General features: G+C 48.9%; 1 protein-coding gene across 1 annotated transcript in view; it reads left to right on the forward strand.

Annotated features, from left to right (window-relative positions):
- uck2a (uridine-cytidine kinase 2a) overlaps window positions 1–21489 on the forward strand; it is a 78172-nt gene that overhangs the window by 22033 nt on the left and 34650 nt on the right. The window contains exons 4-5 of the mRNA XM_038794938.1: window positions 8289–8431; window positions 14021–14118. Of these exons, the coding sequence (XP_038650866.1) occupies window positions 8289–8431; window positions 14021–14118 (241 nt within the window). The remainder of the gene's footprint in view (window positions 1–8288; window positions 8432–14020; window positions 14119–21489) is intronic.

Here is a 21489-nt window from a genome sequence, read left to right on the forward strand (position 1 = left end):
TATCAGACATACAAGTCTGATGTGCTGGAGTGGTCCATAAACAAGATACAGGATCATAAACAAGATACAGGTGTTTCTCTGGTTGGCAATCAGTAGCTAGTGGTGTCCCTCAGGGATCCGTGTTGGGCCCACAATTGTTCACAATTTACATAGATGATTTGGAGTTGGGGACCAAGGGCAATGTGTCCAAGTTTGCAGATGACACTAAGATGAGTGGTAAAGCGAAAAGTGCAGAGGATACTGGAAGTCTGCAGAGAGATTTGGATAGGTTAAGTGAATGGGCTAGGGTCTGGCAGATGGAATACAATGTTGACAAATGTGAGGTTATCCATTTTGGTAGGAATAATAGCAAACGGGATTATTATTTAAACGATAAAATATTAAAGCATGCCGCTGTTCAGAGAGACTTGGGTGTGCTAGGGCATGAGTCACAGAAGGTTGGTTTACAAGTGCAACAGGTGATTAAGAAGGCAAATGGAATTTTGTCCTTCATTGCTAGAGGGATGGAGTTTAAGACTAGGGAGGTTATGTTGCAATTGTATAAGGTGTTAGTGCGGCCACACCTGGAGTACTGTGTTCAGTTTTGTTCTCCTTACTTGAGAAAGGACGTACTGGCGCTGGAGGGTGTGCAGAGGAGATTCACTAGGTTAATCCCAGAACTGAAGGGGTTGGATTATGAGGAGAGGTTGAGTAGACTGGGACTGTACTCGTTGGAATTTAGAAGGATGAGGGGGGATCTTATGGAAACATTTAAAATTATGAAGGGAATAGATAGGATAGATGCGGGCAGGTTGTTTCCACTGGCGGATGACAGCAGAACTAGGGGACATAGCCTCAAAATAAGGGGAAGTAGATTTAGGACTGAGTTTAGGAGGAACTTCTTCACCCAAAGGGTTGTGAATCTATGGAATTCCTTGCCCAGTGAAGCAGTTGAGGCTCCTTCATTACATGTTTTTAAGGTAAAGATAGATAGTTTTTTGAACAATAAAGGGATTAAGGGTTATGGTGTTCGGGCCGTAAAGTGGAGCTGAGTCCACAAAAGATCAGCCATGATCTAATTGAATGGCGGAGCAGGCTCGAGGGGCCAGATGGCCTACTCCTGCTCCTAGTTCTTATGTTCTTATATGTAATGGCTGCACGATGGCATTAATTGAGCATAAGTCCTGTACTCGCCGGTACTGGTCCGGTTTGCCTGGTTTGGGCACCGCTAATATGGGTGTGTTATTCTGATTGGTAAGGGACCAGGATACCCTGTTGCAACAGTTCTTGGATTAATTTGGCTATAGACGGGATGGCTTAGGTTTTCAGGGGTATTGCCGAATGGAGGGCAGCCTGACATGGTCCTTAATCGCTACCTTAATGGGTGTAACCTTTGCTTGTCCCACCTGTGACGGGTGATCCGCCCAAACCTGAGGGTTGACATATTACAAAACGTCGCTCCCCAGATGATACTGGAGTCGGGTGTTAACCGTCTCAGGGGCCTCGAAGTACTGTATGGAAGTGCCCTCTGACAGTACTTGGAGTGCATACTCTGTCGGATCCGATTGTTCCACTGCCCTCCTTACCATAGGCCCCAGATCCTTGGCATGGTATTGGTCATGGACTTGGCTTGTAATATTGGGGGCCACGGAGGTTGATTGTCGCCATAAATGTGGTGGTATTGTAACAAAGTCGGCTGTATCTTCTTGTCCCGTGACTGTGGTTGTAATAGTGACTGGCCATTCGGTCCCAATTAATGGCCGGTATTTGTCCTCCAACTCCCTGTTCTGTCCGGTTCTGTCATAGGCCAGGGTAACGTGGTGCAGCGAATGTTCAATGTCCAACGTCCACCACTGGGGTGTAGTAGAGACATAACACTGTTGTCTCGGCCTCCATAATTGCACCATTACCCCCTCGTCCCCGCATTCTAGCCGTAGCTGGAAGATACACAGTAGGGCCAGCAAATTGCAGTCCAATCCGGTGCTGACCACAAATTGATGATCTGTCGACTCATTCTCATAAGTTACCTTCACTGGTTCAGAAATGGGATACTGACACACCTGGCCTTGGAATCCCGACAAATGCTGGGTGTGGTCGGATAGTGGTAGTTGGAGTTCCGGTTTCACCGAAAACATGGCTGCTCCGGTGTCGATTATAACTGGGTGATGTTGATCTCCTATCTGCAGAGAAATCATGGGTTCTCTGTCTGAATGGAGAGTCCGTATGACTAAATTGGCTGGTCAGTCTTGTGGTGGGAAGGGGTTTGCTTGGGAAAAGTCGGTGTAGCTCGTCTGTCCTCCCCTTGGTGGGTACCGCCTCCTTTGTGTCAGGTATCCTCCTCCTGCCACCTGTGTTCTAAATGGGCATTCCTGATGCCAGTGATCTGCGTGGCCACAATTGAAACATTCATTGTTCCCTCTATATCCCGGCCCTCTTCCCCGTCCCCATCTCCCGGTGGACCAATGGCCTCGCAGAGGGGGTGGCAGTTGAAAGGTTGCTGGTGCATACGGCGGGCCGTAGAGAGGGGCTGAAGGTCCATTTGGGTGGGTTTGATATCCTCCCCCGTGCTGATCCACCCACCCGAGGTTACAATATTGGGGTTCCAGCTGGTAAGGTACCGTACCTGCGCACGGTTGGGGTCTCGGATCGTCTTTTTTCATTACATACTCGGTCTTAATTTTTGTAACTGGGCCTCCTTCTTGGCCTCCGCCCTCTTTCCAATAAAATCTTACTGCCTGGGCCACCTGGGAAGGGTCGTTCTCTGTCCAATTCATGTTATTACATTTCACAGCGGTGGCCACGGAAGGTGGTAGGCAATGCATTAATATAGCGCACTATTGAGGGGAATTCTGACCATTTTGGTACAGCAAGTCGCCTGACTGCCCACGGTAGATTTCATTAAGGGATTCCAGAAATTCCTCTGGCTCCTCACACTTTTTGGGTTTGATATCTAGGATGGCAGAGATGTTTATGGGCTTTTGAAATGTGGCACTTAATGCATTCAGGATTTGTGCCCGTCTATCATCGTCCATAGCATGGGCCTGCTGACGTGCAGCATGGTCGGCATAATTCAAGTGGTTGAGGTGACTGCGGTATTCGGCTGGGTTATGACCTGTTGGACTAGGGCCCAGAGGTCCCTGGAGTCAGCTTGATAAATGGAGATGGTGATTCTCAGATAGTCCACAAAAGCAGCAGGAGATTTCTTCCTGTCTGGGATTGAAGCTAGAATAGCCTCACTGGGTCTCCTCAGAAAATAAACATTTATCGTGGGCTGAGCTGCCGCTGTAGCGACATCAGTTTGGGCATTTTCCTAATTGGCAACTGTCTCTGAGTCTTGCTAGGGGGCGTCAAAGGTGGTGCAGATGGGAGCGGATTCCTATGCCCCTTCAGAGGCGTCGGAGTCCTCCCCTTCCGATATGGGGGGCTCCGGTTCTTCAAAACCGTCCCTGTCCTCACCCCATGGTGACAGAATTTTCTGTCCTGTCATCTTGGCCTTAAGCGATCTAGGTCGTAGGCGTAATTGTTTCCGGATGGTCTCAGATCCCTTTTTCATAGTTCGAGATCGAGTTCTCCAGCTAACCGGGCTTGTATAACGGGGCTTCCCTTTTCTAACGGGTGTCGGGGGTGAGGAAGTAGTACCCGAGCTATCAATTGAATGGGCTGGTGTCGGTGCCTCCGGAGCTATTATGCGATCGGCCAGAGGGGGCGGAATTATCGTCTGGGCCTGTGAGACTGAGTCTAAGGGGACTGGAGTGGACGGCATAATTTTAATCTGGGGAACAGCGACTGGATATAAATTATGATACACTGGGGGCGCCGGAGATGGTGCAGGCAATGCCGCTGGCGCTGTTGGGATCCTACCGGACATGGCCCAATGCTCTAGGTCGTCGTCTACCTCTGTCAATGCAAGGCCAGCCATTGAACTACGTCGTCCATTTTTCTCACTCGAGTCTGCCCTTTCTTTCTGTGCGCGTTTTTTGAATGCGCACTCCTTTTTCAGGATTTCCACAGTTTTCTGGTTCCCCTTCACAAATTGATATTCCCATTTTAAGGGCGTTTTCTTGCCAACTTGATAACAGGGTTTTATCTTTCTCCTCTTGACAATATTATCTCCATAATCCAATTAACTCTTTCGCTTTCATACTTTTGTTCTTTTTCCAGATTTCTCCCTGAATGTTCTTAACGATTTCCAAATCTTTGGTTCCCCGAGTGGCCATTCATCTCCCAATTTCTTTCCTAAAGCTGCAGACATTTGCCTAAAATCTCTTGCTTTGTCTGGATATGTGTCGCATAATGCTTGTAACGAACTACCTGGATCCCTCGTGTTATGTAAACAATTCCCTATAATCTCGAACTATTCCTCAGACTGTGTTGTTCGCCACTACAGTCCAAGAATACAATTTAACTTAATGAATTCTAGTTTTCAACACACACGCGAAACTGAATTATCCTTTGATATTCCCTCAGTTCTCTAATCGCCCCTTAACTGAACTATCACTACGATATTCCCTCAGTTTCTAACTGAATTATCGCTAGGATATTCCCTCAGTTCTCATTAACCCTCAGTCGTACCTACATCGACTGAATTTTAATTTTCTAATCCGCCAGACTGACCTTTGATTTCGTCGAGACGATCTTACCTGACCATGTGCGAGTGATCAAACTTTTATCACACTACGAGACAGAGGAAAACCAACATGGTTATTTTTCAGCTACTCGCGTCGTGGGCCCATTTCCCCTCTCCCCGTCTGAGACTAGTTTAATTCTGATTTCGCAGATGACCGGTGATTGTCTGTTGAGATCCCACTTCTGACACCAAATGAGAATTCTAGTTCCTTTTTGCCCTCAGTCTGGTCTCAGTAAAAATACCAAGTCGGATTGCAGGTAACAACTTTAATTTAATTGCGCGTCTTGCAAGTTGACTCACTCTGCCTGAGTCTTGTAGAATCCCCAGAGTGAGTGAGTCCCAGAAAAAAGAAACTTGGTCTCATATACATTGGTAAAAAAAATGAGGTCTACACACACACGATCAAATAAGGTAACTTGGAATTGTAGGGTTTCTATAGGTTGCCTTACATTCCATAACCTAGCCATATAAGGTAATCTTAGCAATTACTGGTCCCAATAGGCTGCCCTCGCATTCCTTTTACCTGAGGCCCCTGTGATCACCCATCCCCCTCACCATGATGCTCCTGACTTAGCCTGACTACCCACAATGCTTCAGTGCCATCCCCTTTTGTTCATTTCCTCACTAGAAATGGAGAAAATTCTTTGGATATACACTCAGTACGTTTCCTGAAATTAGTGTCAAAATCATGCACTGATTTTTGCCTTTAAGTTAAAAATTCTAATTCACATGATGTGGACCTTGCTGGTAAGGCTGTTGTTGCATGTTCCTAATTGCCCTTGGCTGGCACTGAGCGACCCATTGAATACAACTGAGTGATTAGCTAGGCCATTTCAGAGAGCAGTTTCAAGTCAATCACTTTACTGTGCATCTAGAGTCACATTGGTCAATCTTAGCAAGGATTGCAGATTTCCTTCCCTAATTGTCATTAATCAAACAGAAAACCAATCTTGTAATTTCTTGGTCACCATGGCAGGTACTAGCTTTTAAATTACAGATTTATTCAGTTAACTGAATTTACATTTGTCAGCTACTTTGGTGGGAATTAAACTTGGCTCCACATCGTTATTCCGGGCCCCTCGATACAGTAACATAGCTACGGTGCTACTATACCAAATGCTATAAAGCATAGCAGTGGGAAGGCAGTGGCGTGGTGGTACTGTCACAGGTCTAGTAATCCAGAGGCCCAGGGTAATGGTCTGGGGGGCATGGGTTTGAATCCCACCAGGGCAGATGGTGCGATTTGAATTAAATTTAAAAGAAATCTGGAATTAAAAGTCTAATGACGACCATGAAACCATTGTTGATTGTCCTTTACGGAAGGAAATCTGCCATCCTTACATGGTCTGGCCTACATATGACTCCAGACCCACAGCAATGTAGTTGACTCTTAAATGCCCTCCAGGATGGGCAACAAATTCTGGCCCAGCCAGCGACGCCCACGCCCCATGAACGAATACAGAAATAACCGTGTTCCTTTTTTTTTTTGACCCCTGGTTTCCTCTGACTTTGCATGATCTTGAGTACTGTACATGTGTGGACAATTCTTCCAAGATATGAGTGAAGCTATAGTTCCCAGGTGTGTCCAACTGGCCTCAAATGTTGACCTGGGGGAGAAGGGGGCAGATTGCTGCACTAAAATTTAAATGGCAAATACTACAGAGATTAACTGAATCCAGATTATGTGCAATTATTTCAAGTGCTATGTAGTTCGGACAGTGCTAGAATATTTCAACTCCTTCCCAACAATTCCAGCATATCAACTAGTTCCTGTTCAGCTCTGAGCTAAAGAATTAACCTATTCATCAAGTTGCAAGTATCAGTGGAGATCTTGGGCGGGATTCTCCGAATCCCCGCTGGCTCGGAGAATCGGCGTGGGTCAGCGTGAATCCTGCTGCCCTCCAAATTCTCTGGCCCCCCAAAAATCAGCCCGGTGTGAATCGCGCCGCCCGCCTCGGAGAATGGCGGGGACCGGCGCGACTCAATGGGCCCCGGGGCTGCCTGAATTCTCCGGCCCGCAATGGGCCAAAGTCCCACCCGTTTTTTGCCAGTCCCGCCGGCATAAATTGGAGTTGGTCCCGTACCGGCCGGACCTGGGGGCGCTGGCGGCCTCCGGGGTTCTGGAGGGGGGGAGGGGAATCTGGCCCTGGGAGGTGGCCTGGCCCGCCATCGGGGCCCACCGATCCGCCGTGGGGCACTCTATTGTTCCACACCAGTGGCTGCAGCAGTCCGCCATTGCCGGTGCGGAAATGAAGCCCTCTGCGCATGCGCGGGGATGACGCCAGCACATGCTGGCACTCCCGCGCATGCGCCAACTCGTGCCGGCAGGAGGAGGCCCTTCGGCATCGGTTGGCGTGGCGCCAAGCGCCTTTCCCGCCGGCTGACGGGGCGCAAACCACTCCGGGGCGGGCCTAGCTCCTGAAGGTGCAGAGAATTCCGCACTTTTGGGGCGGCCCAACACCGGAGTGGTTCACGCCACTCCGACCCACCTGAGTTGCCCGCCCCACCGATTACGGCGGAATCCCGCCCCTAACTTTTTAACCTCCAATTCTTTCAAGGGGTTTTTGCTTTTTTAAAAAAAAAGTCTTGCCTTCCCCTGTCCAGCAACTGCCCTTCCTAGCTGCATTTAGACCGCAGTAACCTGATCCAACTCTACCTTTTTAATCACTAAGCTGTTTCTCTGGACTTTATTTTGATGTTACTGTGTGACAAAGTGTGACAGCATTTTTTTTTTTGTTAAAACAAAATCTTCCTAGTGCTAAGAGTTCAGATCATCCTGACCTGAACTTGATTTAGTTTTCTTTAAAATATCAAATCAAACAAAAGCTTTTCACTTCAAAATTGAATGATAGTTTTTAATGTAAAATGTCTGTACATTTTGTGCTGTAAGCTGCAAAAGTACCTTCAGTGCTTCAGGAAGTTGAGCTGAATCTGATTCTCTCTCTCTCTCTCTCTCTCTTTCATCCTCCCTGTCGTATAATATAAACACAAGGGACAAGTACAGTGAGCCTACCTAATGATGAGTCTGGTACTGGGCCATTTTGGATTTGTGTTCAGTGGCTGTAACTTGAACGCTTTGATTTTACACTGATTTTTCTTTTTATTCCCATTTTTAAAAAAAACAAGCACCCATGTGAGTAAAAGTTTTGTTGCAACAGTGTTAAGTGAATGAATTTTACAGCATAGAATGGAACCTTGCACAAGCCTCCCTGGGCACTCATGATTTGCCGAGAATTAGTTTTGAAAAAGCATTTAATTACGAAATGGAATCTAGTGCACACAAAAAGGTAGCACGGTAGCATAGTGGTCAGCACCATGACTTCACAGCGCCAGGGTCCCAGGTTCGATTCCTGGCTTGGGTCACTGTGTGGAGTCTCCCAGTGTCTGCGTGGGTTGCCTCCGGGTGCTCCGGTTTCCTCCCACAAGTCCCGAAAGACATGCTATTAGGTAATTTGGACATTCTGAATTCTTCCTCTGTTACCCGAACAGGCGTGGGAATGTGGCGACTAGGGGTTTTCACAGTAACTTCATTGCAGTGTTAATGAAAGCCTACTTGTGACAATAAAAATTATTATTATAAATGGCTGCAAGCACTGGAAATGATAGGATAGTTCTAGTGAACACCTTGTGTGGCAATAGAAACCATGGTATTGCTGTTTATCCGTGTATGTTACCTTTGCAGAAAACCTGAGACAGTCACTGTTTACCCAGCGGACGTGGTGCTGTTTGAAGGCATCCTGGCCTTTTACGTGCAGGAGATCCGGGACATGTTTCAGATGAAGCTATTTGTGGACACTGATGCAGACACCCGGCTATCACGCAGAGGTACAGGGCAGATAGAAACCATCATTGCAATGTGATTCCTGTATAAACATGACATGGCTTTTCTAAAATGACCAATCAGAGTGAAGCAAAAGTGTCCCCTGCCCCTTATTCAATTGGCACAACTGATAATTTAAGAGAATTTTTTCAGAAGGAATTTTTTTATGAACTTAAATATTACCAGTGTTCACTACACATTCCATACCTTGCAGATAGCCGCATGTGTGCCAATGGACACAGTCTGGTCCTTTTTCAGAGAAAACTGTGTGTGGTCAGGAGAGGGCAGGTAACCAGAGTATGCACCCCCCCAAAGGTCGGGCTCAGCCTGGATTATCATAGAACTTACAGTGCAGAAGGAGGCCATTCGGCCCATCGAGTCTGTACCGACCCTTGGAAAAAGCACCCTACTTAAGTCCACGCCTCCACCATTTCCCCGTAACCCAATACCCCCAGCTAATCTTATGGACACTAAGGGGCAATTTAGCATGGTCAATCCACTTAACCTGCACATCTTTGGACTGTGGGAGGAAACCGGAGCACCTGGAAGAAACTCACACAGACATGGGGAGAACATGCAGACTCCACACAGTCACCCCAAGGCCGGAATTGAACCCTGGTCCCTGGAGCTGTGAGACAGCAGTGCTAACCACTGTGCCACCGTGCTGCCTCTGAATGACTAAATGGGCACCTTTACTAAGCCCAGGACAGGACCAGTAAGGTGGCTCTCCAGATTGCGTCCTTACCTGCACCACTAGTTGGACCTAGATCAGGAGCATGGGTCAGAGTTGGAGCCAAAAGGTGAGGTGCAATCCTTTTATGTTGGAGCATTTCTTCCACTTTTTCTCACCGCGAGCAGAAGTATGCCACATGGTCTTGTCAGGTAAGCCTATAAAATAACATCTTAAATCCTGTTAGATGGGACTGATGTGAGCATTATTCCACACCCCAGTTCCCCAGCAGTGCAGAGAGGACTCCTCCATAGTCCCCCCTCACCCATCTCTGCTGGATGGAAAGTGAAGGATAAATATAGCATGGTGATTGCAGGTGTTGCTCTCGAGACTTTTCTGAGTGGTGTTTTCATGCTGTCTGTAACACATTCTGAAATATCATTTGGAAAATCTGAATTTCATCAACTGAACTACCAAATATACTTTAATATTTCACCAGCTTATTTGTGGAGCTGATCAGCTGAGGTTTCTTTGTGTGCATGACATGAACAAACTATGAAATGCATGTTGTTGCTATCTTGCAACCAATCACCAGGAAAGTACATTTAGAGCAATATTTCCCTGTTAAAGGAAAAGAATAGCTTGAGTGAAGAGAAAATGTTATTCAAACTTTTCCCTCTTTCTGAAGATGAGTATTTCCTATTTTGGAAGGTTTTGCCCTACTTCTGATTGTTTTCCACCTTTTTGTTGTTCTTGGAGGTAACTCCTGTAGGAAATTATTTTCAGGTGAACAGATGACCATGGGATGAATTTTATGTCGTTCCCCCAAATGAGTTTATAGGCAGGGGAGTGACCACAAAGTTTTTTGCATGGCCTACCCACCAGGCTCCTGCCCATCCCAGCCTTCCTGTAATTATACGCTGGAACAGGTGGGGCCTGGGTCGACCCGCCCTTGCCCCAATTGAGGCTCTTGGGCGACAAATTATTGACCATTTATTAAAGGTAGACCTTTTCCTGCCGAGCCTCGATGACAGGCTGGTGAGAGGAGTTTACAGGTGTGGGGTGAGATGATGGTGGAGAGAGGTCTGATAATGAACCCTTTTCAGACCCTGGGTTAAGGTGGAGGATTTCCATGAGCAGCCTCCTTTCAACATTGGGTATCCCTCTGGTCCCTGCCTGCAGGTGGTCCCCACCACCCCTTCCATTTCACACCTCTCTGTCAACACCCCCACCCCGGGCCTCACCTTCCTGACCCTGAGACTCCCACTCTTTAAAGAAAATATTTTATTCAGGAATTTGCATAAACAAACAACTAAAGAAACAAACAAAAGCAGAAGTAAAATTATACCACAGAATAAATAATCCGCACCCACTCCCCCTCCTCCTGTCCTGCCTTCCCCTTATTTCCTTCCCCCTTTCTGCTGACGCCTCAATCCTCCTTAAATAATTCAATGAATGGCGCCACCTCTGAGTGAACCCATCAGCCGACCCCCCTCAGGATGAACTTGACCTTCTCCAGCCTCAGGAATTCTGCCAGGTCGCTCACCCACACCTCCGCCTTCAGCAGTTCGGAGTCCCTCCACCCGAGCAAAATCCATCTCCGGGCTATCAGGGAAGCAAAGGCCAAAACATCAGCGTCTCTCACCCCCTGGACTCCCGGGTCTTCCTTCACCCTAGATATCGCTACCTCTGGACTCGGGACCACCTTTACCCACAACACCTCTGCCATTACATCCGCAAACCCCTGCCAGAAACCCTTTAGCTTCAGACATACCCAAAACATGTGGACACGATTCACAGGCCTCCCCCGCACAGCCCACACCTGTCCTCTACTTCCTCAAAAAACGTACTCATCCGCCCAGCCATCATATGCCCACTGTGGATTACTTTAAACTAAATAAGACTGAGCTTCGCACATGATGAGGACACATTCACCCTCCACAGGACCTCCTCCCAAGTCCCGGCCTCCATCTCCCAGCTCATCCTCCCACTTTCGATTTATGTCCTCCATCGGCTCCTTGTAGACCTCAGACACCTTCCCTTTCCCTATATCCTCCTTCGACAACACCTTGTCCTGCAGCCTCATGATCTCAGTTGCTTTGTCATTCAACGTTACATTTCTGTATGGGTTGTTCATCAGAGGTCCTGGAGCTCACACCAGCAATGCTTTGTCCTATTGTGGAGCCTCCAGGACAGCTCACACCACCACTGCTTTGTCCTGCTGTGGGTTCTCCTGAGCCACTCTCTCCAGCAGGTTTAGTTGTGTGATCCTGGCCTGTTTGTGTCTCTAGCCCTCTCTTCCTTATTACAAAACAATCCATTTCAAATTTTACAGTCCTATTGCTTGTTTGCTGCTGACAAAATGGAGGAATCGTGCCCAGAGCTTGTGATGTCAGTGTTCAGGGCGCGTGACTTGTTCTCTACCATCGCATCGCATTGAATTTAAAAAAAAAAAAAATCTCCAGGGTCAGCATACTGACGTCAGGAGGAGGCGGCGGTGTTTCTTGCTGGACTCTGGGCATGTGCACCGATGAGCGGGCATGCATGCGCAGCACGTCCGCATTCTGAAAGCTTGTCGCAGCCGTCATTTTTAAAGCTGGTCGCAGTCGGTTGCTATGGCCGTTGCGCATTAATTCCATGATCGGCAACGCCGCGATGGATGGCTCCATGACCCTCTCAACACCCTGGGGCCGCGACCCCGACTTTGAAAATGACTGTTCTAGATGGTAGCGGTCGTGAGTTTGGATGGTACTGTATCAGGAGCTTTGATGAGTTCCTGTGGTAAATCTTGTAGATGGTACATGCTGCTGCCAGTGCTCATCGATGGTGGAGAGAGTGAATGTTTGTGGAAGGTTTACCAATCAAACGGGCTTCTTTCTCCTGGATGGTGTAGAGCTCCTTGAATGTTGTTGGAGCTGCACTCATCCAGGCAAGTAAAAAGTATTTCATTACAATCCTGACTCGTGCCTTGTAGATGGTGGACAGGTTTTCGGGAATCGGGAGGTGAGAAACTCACTGCAGTATTCCTAGCCGTTGACGTGCTCTGGTAGCCACAGTATTTATATGGCTAGTCCAGTTCAGTTTCTGATCAGTGGTAACACCACAGAATGTTAATAGTGGGGAATTCAGCGATGGTAATACCATTAAATGTTTTGGGGTGATGGTTAGATTCTCTCCTGTTGGAGATGGTTATGGCCTGGCACTTGTGTGCATGAATATTACTTGTCAGCCCAAGCCTGGATATTGTCCAGGTCTTGCTGCGTTTTGACATGGACTGCTTTAATATCTGTGTCACGAATGGGGCTGAACATTGTGCAGTCATCTGCGAACATCTCCACTTCTGATTCTATGACAGAAGGAAGGTTGTTGATGAATCAGCTGAAGATGGTTCGGTCTAGAACATCTCGATCCCTCTGTGCCTCAATCCTACAGGCATTCATTCTCCGACTGAGTAATACTCTGCTTTTTAAAATCTTCTTGCCAAAGTGAACAATTTCACATTTCCCACATTAAAGTCCATCTGCCAGACTTCTCACTCAACCTATATCTATACCTAGATATAGATATCTATATGTCTATATCTAGTTGCAACCTCCTGTGTCCTCTTCACAACATACCTCTTCCCCATCTTTGTGTCATCTGAAAATTTAGCTACCATGCCTTAATTCCCCTCATCTAAGTATTTGTAAACTGTAAAAAGTTGGGAGACGTCAGCACAGACCCCTGCGGACTCCACTCGTCACATGCTGGCAACCTGCATTCCCTGTTGCTGTGGAGCTTCATCCTTTTTGCAAGACTTTGAAACACACTCTGAAATGGCCACTTGGATCCTCTTGGGTTCATTGGTGAAGATGAGAATGTTTTTGTTTATTGAATACAGTAAAATTGCAGACAAAACAATTACTGGGAGCACAGTAATGCATGAAGGACACGAGATATGACAGCATAATGGATGTTGAGTAACAGTGGTTTCTCAGCGTGGTTGTGAAAGGCATTTAAGACAGTCAGTTTCTTAAGCAGTCCCAGATGTGATGGTGGTCTAATTTACACCTTTATAGGCCTGGGTTTTGATGTTTTCTGAGATCACCTGAGAGTCTCTGATACCCAGCCTACACTGTTTTCAACGTTCTCCGGTATTTTACTGTTTTGCATTGAGGTTTTGTTAATCTATCAATTCTTGTTGAACAATACTCATCTCGATTCAGTTTGTTCCTGCAGACGGGAAAATATTGTTTTCTGTTCTAAGGTAAAGCCCTTTATGTGGACCACTGGAGTTTAAACGTTGAACTTGACTAAAAAAAAACAATATCACTTTGGCAAGGCTCCTGGTAGCAAGAGTTTGTCATGTGATTTGCATAGATCAAGTGACTCGTCTGCATAAATGCCATTAATTCAAACATTTCAATTTTCACTCCCCCCTTTGCCACAACGTTGAGAGAACTGAAAATGACAACACCGTGAGACTGTTGAATGTTGTAAGGCATGTTGGTATTTTACGTTTAGGCTTTTGTAATTGAATACTTTATAAATATTAATTTCACATTGTTTGGTGGCTCATTCTTCCCTGCCCCTTGTTTCTCCATTTTCATGAGTGAGTTGAGATTAGTTGTTCCCATTGTCTGAGTTTCAAACCTGTGGCACATTGGGCTTGTGCGGAAATGCATTGTGCAACATGTATGTGTATTTGATCTTTTCCTTAACTGGCCAACCATTAAACTGTGTAAAGCAATTATTCATACTGCTTGCAATTGAAGACATTTCAGACATTCATGTTTTGAGAGTAATAAAGTCGAACGTAGTTAACTAAAATTTAATTAGGGAAATGTTACTGTTTTGTTTTGAGTGCTGATTTTTGAAGTGAATATTTCTGTAAATTCTCATTTTGCAATTGTACAGTAAGAATGCCTCCTTTGTTTTCTTTCAGTATTAAGAGATATCAGTGAAAGGCAACGGGACCTAGAACAAGTTTTAACACAGTACATAACATTTGTCAAGCCAGCTTTTGAAGAATTCTGCCTTCCAGTAAGTATAACAGGGCCATTGATGTAATATTTACTTCAGGTTCTATAATATGGAGTATTAAGCACCCACTCTGGGTGAACCTAACTTCCTTTTGCTTCTTCACAGTGTGGGAGAGACCTGTAGTTTGGTCATACTGGTTGTATCTTGTTGTTTAACCTCTGTTACCAAAGCTGCCAAGACTGAGTATTAAATGGTTTACTGAATTTGCTAAGAGACAGCGTTTGTCAGTAAAATGCAATTTTAAAAAACGATTTTAGTGAAATTCAGTAGGATACAATGTAACTCGCACCGATTATGTGGACCTCGAAGCAGTAGAAAACATTTGGCAATAAGGGAAAATAATTGGGGTCTGGCCCATGGGCAGCTGCCTCGAGCATCTGCAGAGGCTGCTGCTGCTGCCACCTTCTCCTGGCATCTGGCCGCATCGCGTAGAACCAGCACCACTATGGAAACTTCTGCGTCCAACATCCCTGCGTTCTCGTTCAATATCTTTAAGGCATTGGGTAGAGGATGTTAGACTAACAGACAACAGTGGCTCCCACTCCGGGACCCTACATTCCCCAACTGATTCTCCAACCACCCTAACTGGAACGCCCTCCCCACTTACTCCAGGACTGGGCACTGGTCCCGTGGCACTCACCCAACCTCCAGCCGTGGACATATCCCCTGGATTTGTGTCCGACCCCCAGGGTGTTCGGATGTTGGCTGCTGCATGTGTGGTGTTGCCTCCCACAATGTTCAGATACATTGTCCAGGCATCATGGTCTCATTGGGATGCTAGTCTATGACTCCGACATGCTACATTTCCCGCCCACCCACGTGAATACACTTGGCATGTCTGAAGTGTTCACTTCACCACGATTGTCAATTCCCGATTAGCAATAACCTTCAGCCGCACGGCCAGAGGCCTCGGCAGTCAGTGGGGATTATGGGTGGTCCTGGGACAGGGACAAAGATTGCCCCAGAATGGATGCACATGATCCAGGGGTTGGCCCGATGGTGCAGCGAGCGATTGACCCCCAGCGACGCGAACATCCCCCCCCCCCCCGGCCCACTGCTGCGGAGGGTCCCCTCAGCCGAGGGTCCCCCATCCTGCACCGAGCATAGGGGCAGCAAGCCTAGCACCCTCCGGGCTTTTTACCTGTGAGCTACTCACCTTCTCGGCTCCCTACAGAAGCCCTTCTGCCAGGTTCACGCTTTTCAAAAGAAGCATTAATCGGCGTCAGCGTGACCACTTGCTGGTGGGGCCACTGAATCATGGGAGGCCGTTGGATAAGGGATGGCTCTCGTTAATTGTATGGAATGGGGCTTAAGTGATGATAATTGGTTTCTCGCCACGCTACAGCGAGATTTATATTTCCCCTAAAGAGCAGGCCGGTTGCATCGCAAACTGTTTGGCACCTGGCGTGGTCCCCATTTTTGCCCCTTCCCGCTATTCACCGGCAATGTTAGGCTTGAGCGAGAGTGTAACAAGGCCGGAAGATCGCCCCATGGTGTATATTTAAAATATATTTTCACATGTCCTATATCAACTCCGCTCCATTTAAAACTGCATTCCCTGGGTTCTGATTCCTACTCTCTTCTCTATCTGAAGTGTCCAAATTTGCATGCAGTGTTGTAGATGCTGCTTCAGGCATTATCAGTCTTTTAAAATAAGATTTGCGTAGCCAATTCTCTTTTTTTCCAATTAAGGGGCAATTTAGCATGGCCAATCCACCTACGCTGCACAATTTTGTTTGGGTTGTGGGGGTGAAACCCACGCAGACACGGGAAGAATGTGCTAACTCCACACGGACAATGACCCGGGGCTGGGGTCGAACCCGAGTCCTCAGCGCAGTGAGGCAGCAGTGCTAACCACTGCGCCAACATGCCGCTCTCAGGCATTATCAGTTTTATACAATTGGAATAATTTGTGTTTTGTAATCTGATGCTCTTACGTAATGTCCAATACTTCAGTAGCCTGGTTGATAACATACTTTAATTGACTGTTTAATTAATCCAATCCTCATCCTTACCCTGACTGATTGGAAGCCCATTTGTTAAGTACATTTCCTGTCAAACCAATACACGTTGATGTCTAAAACCGTCAAGCAATTTCATAGTCCTGGTGAAAGTCTCCATTGCCATTCATTAATTGTATAAGCAGAGGATCTTGGTGCTGTTCCCATTCCTAATTGATTTCTATTTATCCTTTCAGTTTACTTTATATTGAGAAATGTTGAGCTAATGGTCATCGTTCTAAAGAACTTTCTTCTATTTAGGAACCCTCGTGCAGAAATACTTTCTGAAATAGTACGTAAACAGTTATCTGCCGGCCTTTGTCTTGTGTGATAACCATGGGCGGGATTCTCTGGGAATCGGCGGGGCGGGCAGAAACGGCGCAGTGGAGTGGCGGGAACCACTCCGGCGTCGGGCCACCCCAAATGTGCGGAATCCTCTGCACCTTCAGGGGCTAGGCCGGCGCCGGAGTGGTTTGCACCCCGCCCGCCGGCGTAGAAGGCCTTTGGCGCCGCTCCAGCCGGGGCCGAAGGGACTCCGCCGGCTGCCGCGGGTCCGCGCATATGCGGGAAGGTCAGCGGCTGCTGACGTCATCCCTGCGCATGCTCGGGGGTGGATCACCTTCGTGCCGGCCATCACTGAGGCTTACACGGCCGGCACGGAGGAATAGAGTGCCCTCACGGCATAGGCCCGCCCACGGATCGGTGGGCCCCGATCGCGGGCCAGGCCACCATGGCACCCCCTGGGGCCAGATCGCCCCGTCCCCGCCCCACAGGATCCCGGAGCCCGCCCGTGCCACCAGCTCCCGCCAGTAAGGGACCTACTCCAATCTACGCCGGCGGGACCTGCATAGAACGGGCGGGATTTCGGCCCATCGCAGGCCGGAGAATCGCCGGGGGGGAGCCTGCCGACTGGCGCGGCGTGATTCCCGCCAAATCCCCGGCAGGGGGTCGGAGAATCCCACCCCACTTGTGTAGATGAACAGGATCTGACCTATTGCTGTTTTTAGAAAAAAAACATTGAAGCAGAAACTAAACTAGCGAGTGGCTGAGATGACCACCCACGTGACTGGGCAGTGTCCAAGCACTGACGTCCATTACGGTGGCCATCTTGCTGTGCACTGACCACCCACCTTGGCCCTTGGTTCTGCAGTGTGACACTGTCCATATGGGTGCCCCCACCCCCGCACGCCACCCACCCAGGGCAACACCCATGTTAGCCCCTGGCGAGGGCAGTGCCAGCCAACGGTACCTATGACATCGGGGACGGAGGCCCATGGTGCCAGCCACTGATGGGGCCAGGGGTGCGGGGATGGGGGGAGGGGAAGGGATATGCGGGGGCGGATCCCACAGTGTCAACCAGGCTGTAGCCCGGTGGACGTTGTTGGGCATGGGTGTATGCACCACACTAACAGGTCGACCGTTCACCTCTCTGCAGATAATGAATATTCGAATACAACCAGCAAATGTGGCCTTCCTGTTGGTTGCTGCAGCCCTGGGGGCTGCCCTACGGCTGTATGACTGGGCGCTTCTCGAGGAGGAGGAAGAAGCTGCAGCAGCACGTTCAGCAGCAGAGGGGCAGCCACTCATGGAGAGCAAGCCGCCTAACAGGCCGAGGAGGTGCCAAGGAGGCGCCGCATGAGGTGGCACGGTAGCGCAGTGGTTAGCACTGTTGCTTCACAGGGTCCCTGGTTTGATACCCGGCTTGGGTCACTGTCTGTGCGGAGTCTGCCCGTTCTCCCCATGTCTGCGTGGGTTTCCTCCGGGTGCTCTGGTTTCCTCCCACAGTCCAAAGGTGTGCAGGTTAGGTGGATTGGCCATGAAAAATTGCCTTTAATGTCCAAAAATGGTTGGGTGGGGTTATGGGGATAGGGTGGAGGTGTGGAAGGCTCCGGCTGAGCAGAGAGACAGTGTGATATATCAGCCAGATGATGGCACAACTCGCACTGCAGGGGTATGGGGGAGGACACCCACTCCCAGTGGCCGTCAAGGTGACAGTCGCCCTGAACTTTTACGCGACCAGGTCCGTCCAGGTGTCGAGTGGGGTCTTGTCCGGGCTCTCACAGATCTCATTACACAAGTGCATCCGCACCGTCATGGAGGCCCTATATGCCCAGGCGGATCATAGATACATACGTACATAGAAGATAGGAGCAGGAGTAGGCCTTTTTGGCCCTTCGGGCCTGGTCCGCCGTTCATCACGATCATGACTGATCATCCAACTCAATAGCCTATTCCTGCTTTCTCCCCATAGCCTTTGATTCCATTCTCCCCAAGTGCTATATCCAGCCGCCTCTTGAATATATTCTACTTCCTGTGGCAATGAATTCCAGAGGCACACCTCTCTTTGTAGGAAGAAATGTCCCCTTATCTCTGTCCAAAATGGTTTACCCTGAATCCTCAGACTGTGACCCCTGGTTTTGGACACACCCATCATTCAATACATCTATTTCAATGTGGACTGAGCTCACCAGGATGCCTGGGCAACGGGGTTCACCGCCATCAACGGGATGCCCTGGGCCCAGGGGGTGATCGACGGGATGCATGTCCCCCGTCGAGCACCTGCAGATAACTGGCTGCTCTACACAAACCGAAAGGGATTCCCCTCGATGAACGTGCAGCTGATATGTGACCATCAGCTGGGCATCATTCACCTCTGCACCCGATACCCGGACAGTGTGCACGATGCCTTCATCCTGGCACACCCGATGATTCCTGACATGTTCGAGACGCCCCCACCCTGCTGAGGGGTTGGCTTCTGGGTGATATGGGCTATTGCTGCGGTCTTGGCTGCTGATGCCTGTGCGGAGGCCACAGACTGATGCGGAGACCCACTACAATGAGGTCCATACAGCAACCAGGGGCGTGATCGAGCGGTGCTTTGCCCTCCTGAAGGTGGGGTTCAGGTGCCTCGACCGCTCTGCAGGGGCCCTCCAGTATGGTGGTGAGAGGGTTGCCTGCATTTCGCTGGCTTTTAAAGCAGACCAAGCAGGCCAGCAGCACGGTTCGATTCCCGTACCAGCCTCCCCGGACAGGCGCCGGAATGTGGCGACTAGGGGCTTTTCACATTAACTTCATTGAAGCCTACTCGTGACAATAAGCGATTTTCATTTTTTTCATTTTCATTTCATTGTGGCGGCCACCCACAGGGTTCGCCCATATTCCGCCCACCCCTGGCCAGCCCAGACCAGATCCCCTCATACCCATCTGACAGCACCGAGGCAGATTGCAGCACTGGTAACAGGTATTTATTGTGGACAAATATATCTAGGTTTGTGCCCTAGCCCCTATAACTAAACTGTGCCCTGTACTCATGCCAACTTAACCGGTGTCTACTTTTCTGGCCTTGTGCGTCCTAACGCTAGGTGGATCCCCAGACGGTACAGCAGGAGTGGAGTTGATTCCTGCCCTGCGACCTGGGATGGCCAGGCCTGGATGGGCCTGACTGCTGCTCGGGTGTCCCAGGTGGCGTGGTGCTGCCCTATTTTGCACGCTGCCCACCAGATGCACCAAGAACAGGAGGGGAGTGTCCAAGGTGCTGCGGGGTTCTGGCACCTCCCCTGCGGGAGTTACCAGCACGAGCCCCATCACCCCCTCTTCTCTTGGGGTGCCTGATGGCCTCCAGGCTACTCCATGTGAGGGGGTGCAAGCGGAGCCATCCCCTGAGGCTCCCTGAGCCTTAGGCATTGGACATGCTGATCCATAGCCAAAATCGTCATCCCCCCCCTATCAACACCGCCACCCTTGCGGTGTTGGCCTGAGTGGCACACATTGTCGACACCACCTCCTGCTGCTGCCTGCGGTTGGACTTGTCAACTGTGCCTGCAGGTGCTGAATACTCGCCGACAACCCCTCATGTCCCTGGCTCTGTGACTGCATCTCCACAATCAATGGGTCTGACTCTTCCGGAAGCCCGAGCACCGGCTGGATGCTAGTTCCTCGGGTCGGCCTGCCTTCTGACTGTCTGCATCCTCGGGAGTTCTTACCTCCATCTGCTGTATCGGGTCAACTGTGTGGTGCGCACTAGATAGCGTCCCAGTGACCATATTGAGTTCTTTACCTGTCAGTCTGGCCTCAATAAAACTCGATGGATTTGTAGGTATAGTATTATTTTTAACCAACTTGCAAGGCTGACTCGCTCCACAGAGGTTCAGAACACACAGGCGGTCTTCTGAAGCTCCAGAACCGAGTGAAATCGGAGACAAAGAAATCTCTGCAAATATCATTCAAATGGCATCAAGTTTCACATACAAGATTCCCATAGGTCATCCTATACACCTCCTGACCTGGCCATATATCCTGATTGGCTCACTTCACATTCCTCAACCCTGGGCCTCTTGTTACCCAGCATCCTTTTCCCCATCCTCCACGAGGCTCCCCTCCCCCCTTCCTGGCCGTGCTTTCTGAATCCCTTTGTCCTTTGTTTGTGAACTCATTACTATCAGACTGGCTCACATCTACATTATTCTAACTAATATTTTAACTAACTATTTTATATCACATTCGTTTGTTCAATTCCTCATTCCCTCCTTTTATCATTTCATGATAACCTATCGGTCCAATCCGTAGCTACGGCCCCTCATCTAAGAAGATTTGTCGCTGCATTGCCAATTCTTGTTGCAGCACCCCGTCATCCGCTGCACCCTCGTGGATCATAACAGCCAAGATTCTAGGGGCGTCTATCTCTTCCAGTGCACCCTGCATTTTACCCATCATGCATTTAAGGATGCAGCCGAGTGCCACTGCTAAATACATGGCCATATTTATCAACCAGTCTTTCCAACCTCTGAATCCCCAGTTACGCCAAGAGCCAGGGTCCTGCATACCGTCCAGGTGATCCCGTATGCGATCCATAAATTTAGTGATGTTAGCGGTTAGGTCTTGAACGCCCATGATACACTTGCCCTGCACTATGGCGCATACCCCACCCTCACGGGCCAGAAGATAGTCAAGAGCATACCGGTTCTGCATGGCAAACAACCGCAGCTGAGACAATTCCTTGGTTATTGCCCCGAGGGCTCCCAAGGTTTTGTTTCCCAGGATAGTAAGGCTACAAATAAAATAATTCCTATCGCTGACCGCCAAGGAACCCCCCCATACCTCCCAGTGTCAAGACGCTCAGAATTCCCCATCCGGCTGAGTGGCCCCGGTTGGGTGCTAGAACCTGAGGTTTTTTCCAGTTCTCGCAGAATTCGGCTGAGACTGCCCGGCGTGCTAACTGATTGTGCAGTATCCACGCAGAGGGGCAGGGGACTGTGGTGGGGACTAGAGTCCCGATAGCAATCCGGCGGGGAAATGGGGGTGACAAAACATTGGTCGCTGTGCCATTGACAAAAAAAGTAGTATCCTTGTTCCGTGTACAGGCTAGCATCAC

This window comes from Scyliorhinus canicula, chromosome 4 (genome assembly GCF_902713615.1).
Source record: "Scyliorhinus canicula chromosome 4, sScyCan1.1, whole genome shotgun sequence".
In the NCBI taxonomy this organism is placed as follows: Eukaryota; Metazoa; Chordata; class Chondrichthyes; order Carcharhiniformes; family Scyliorhinidae; genus Scyliorhinus; species Scyliorhinus canicula.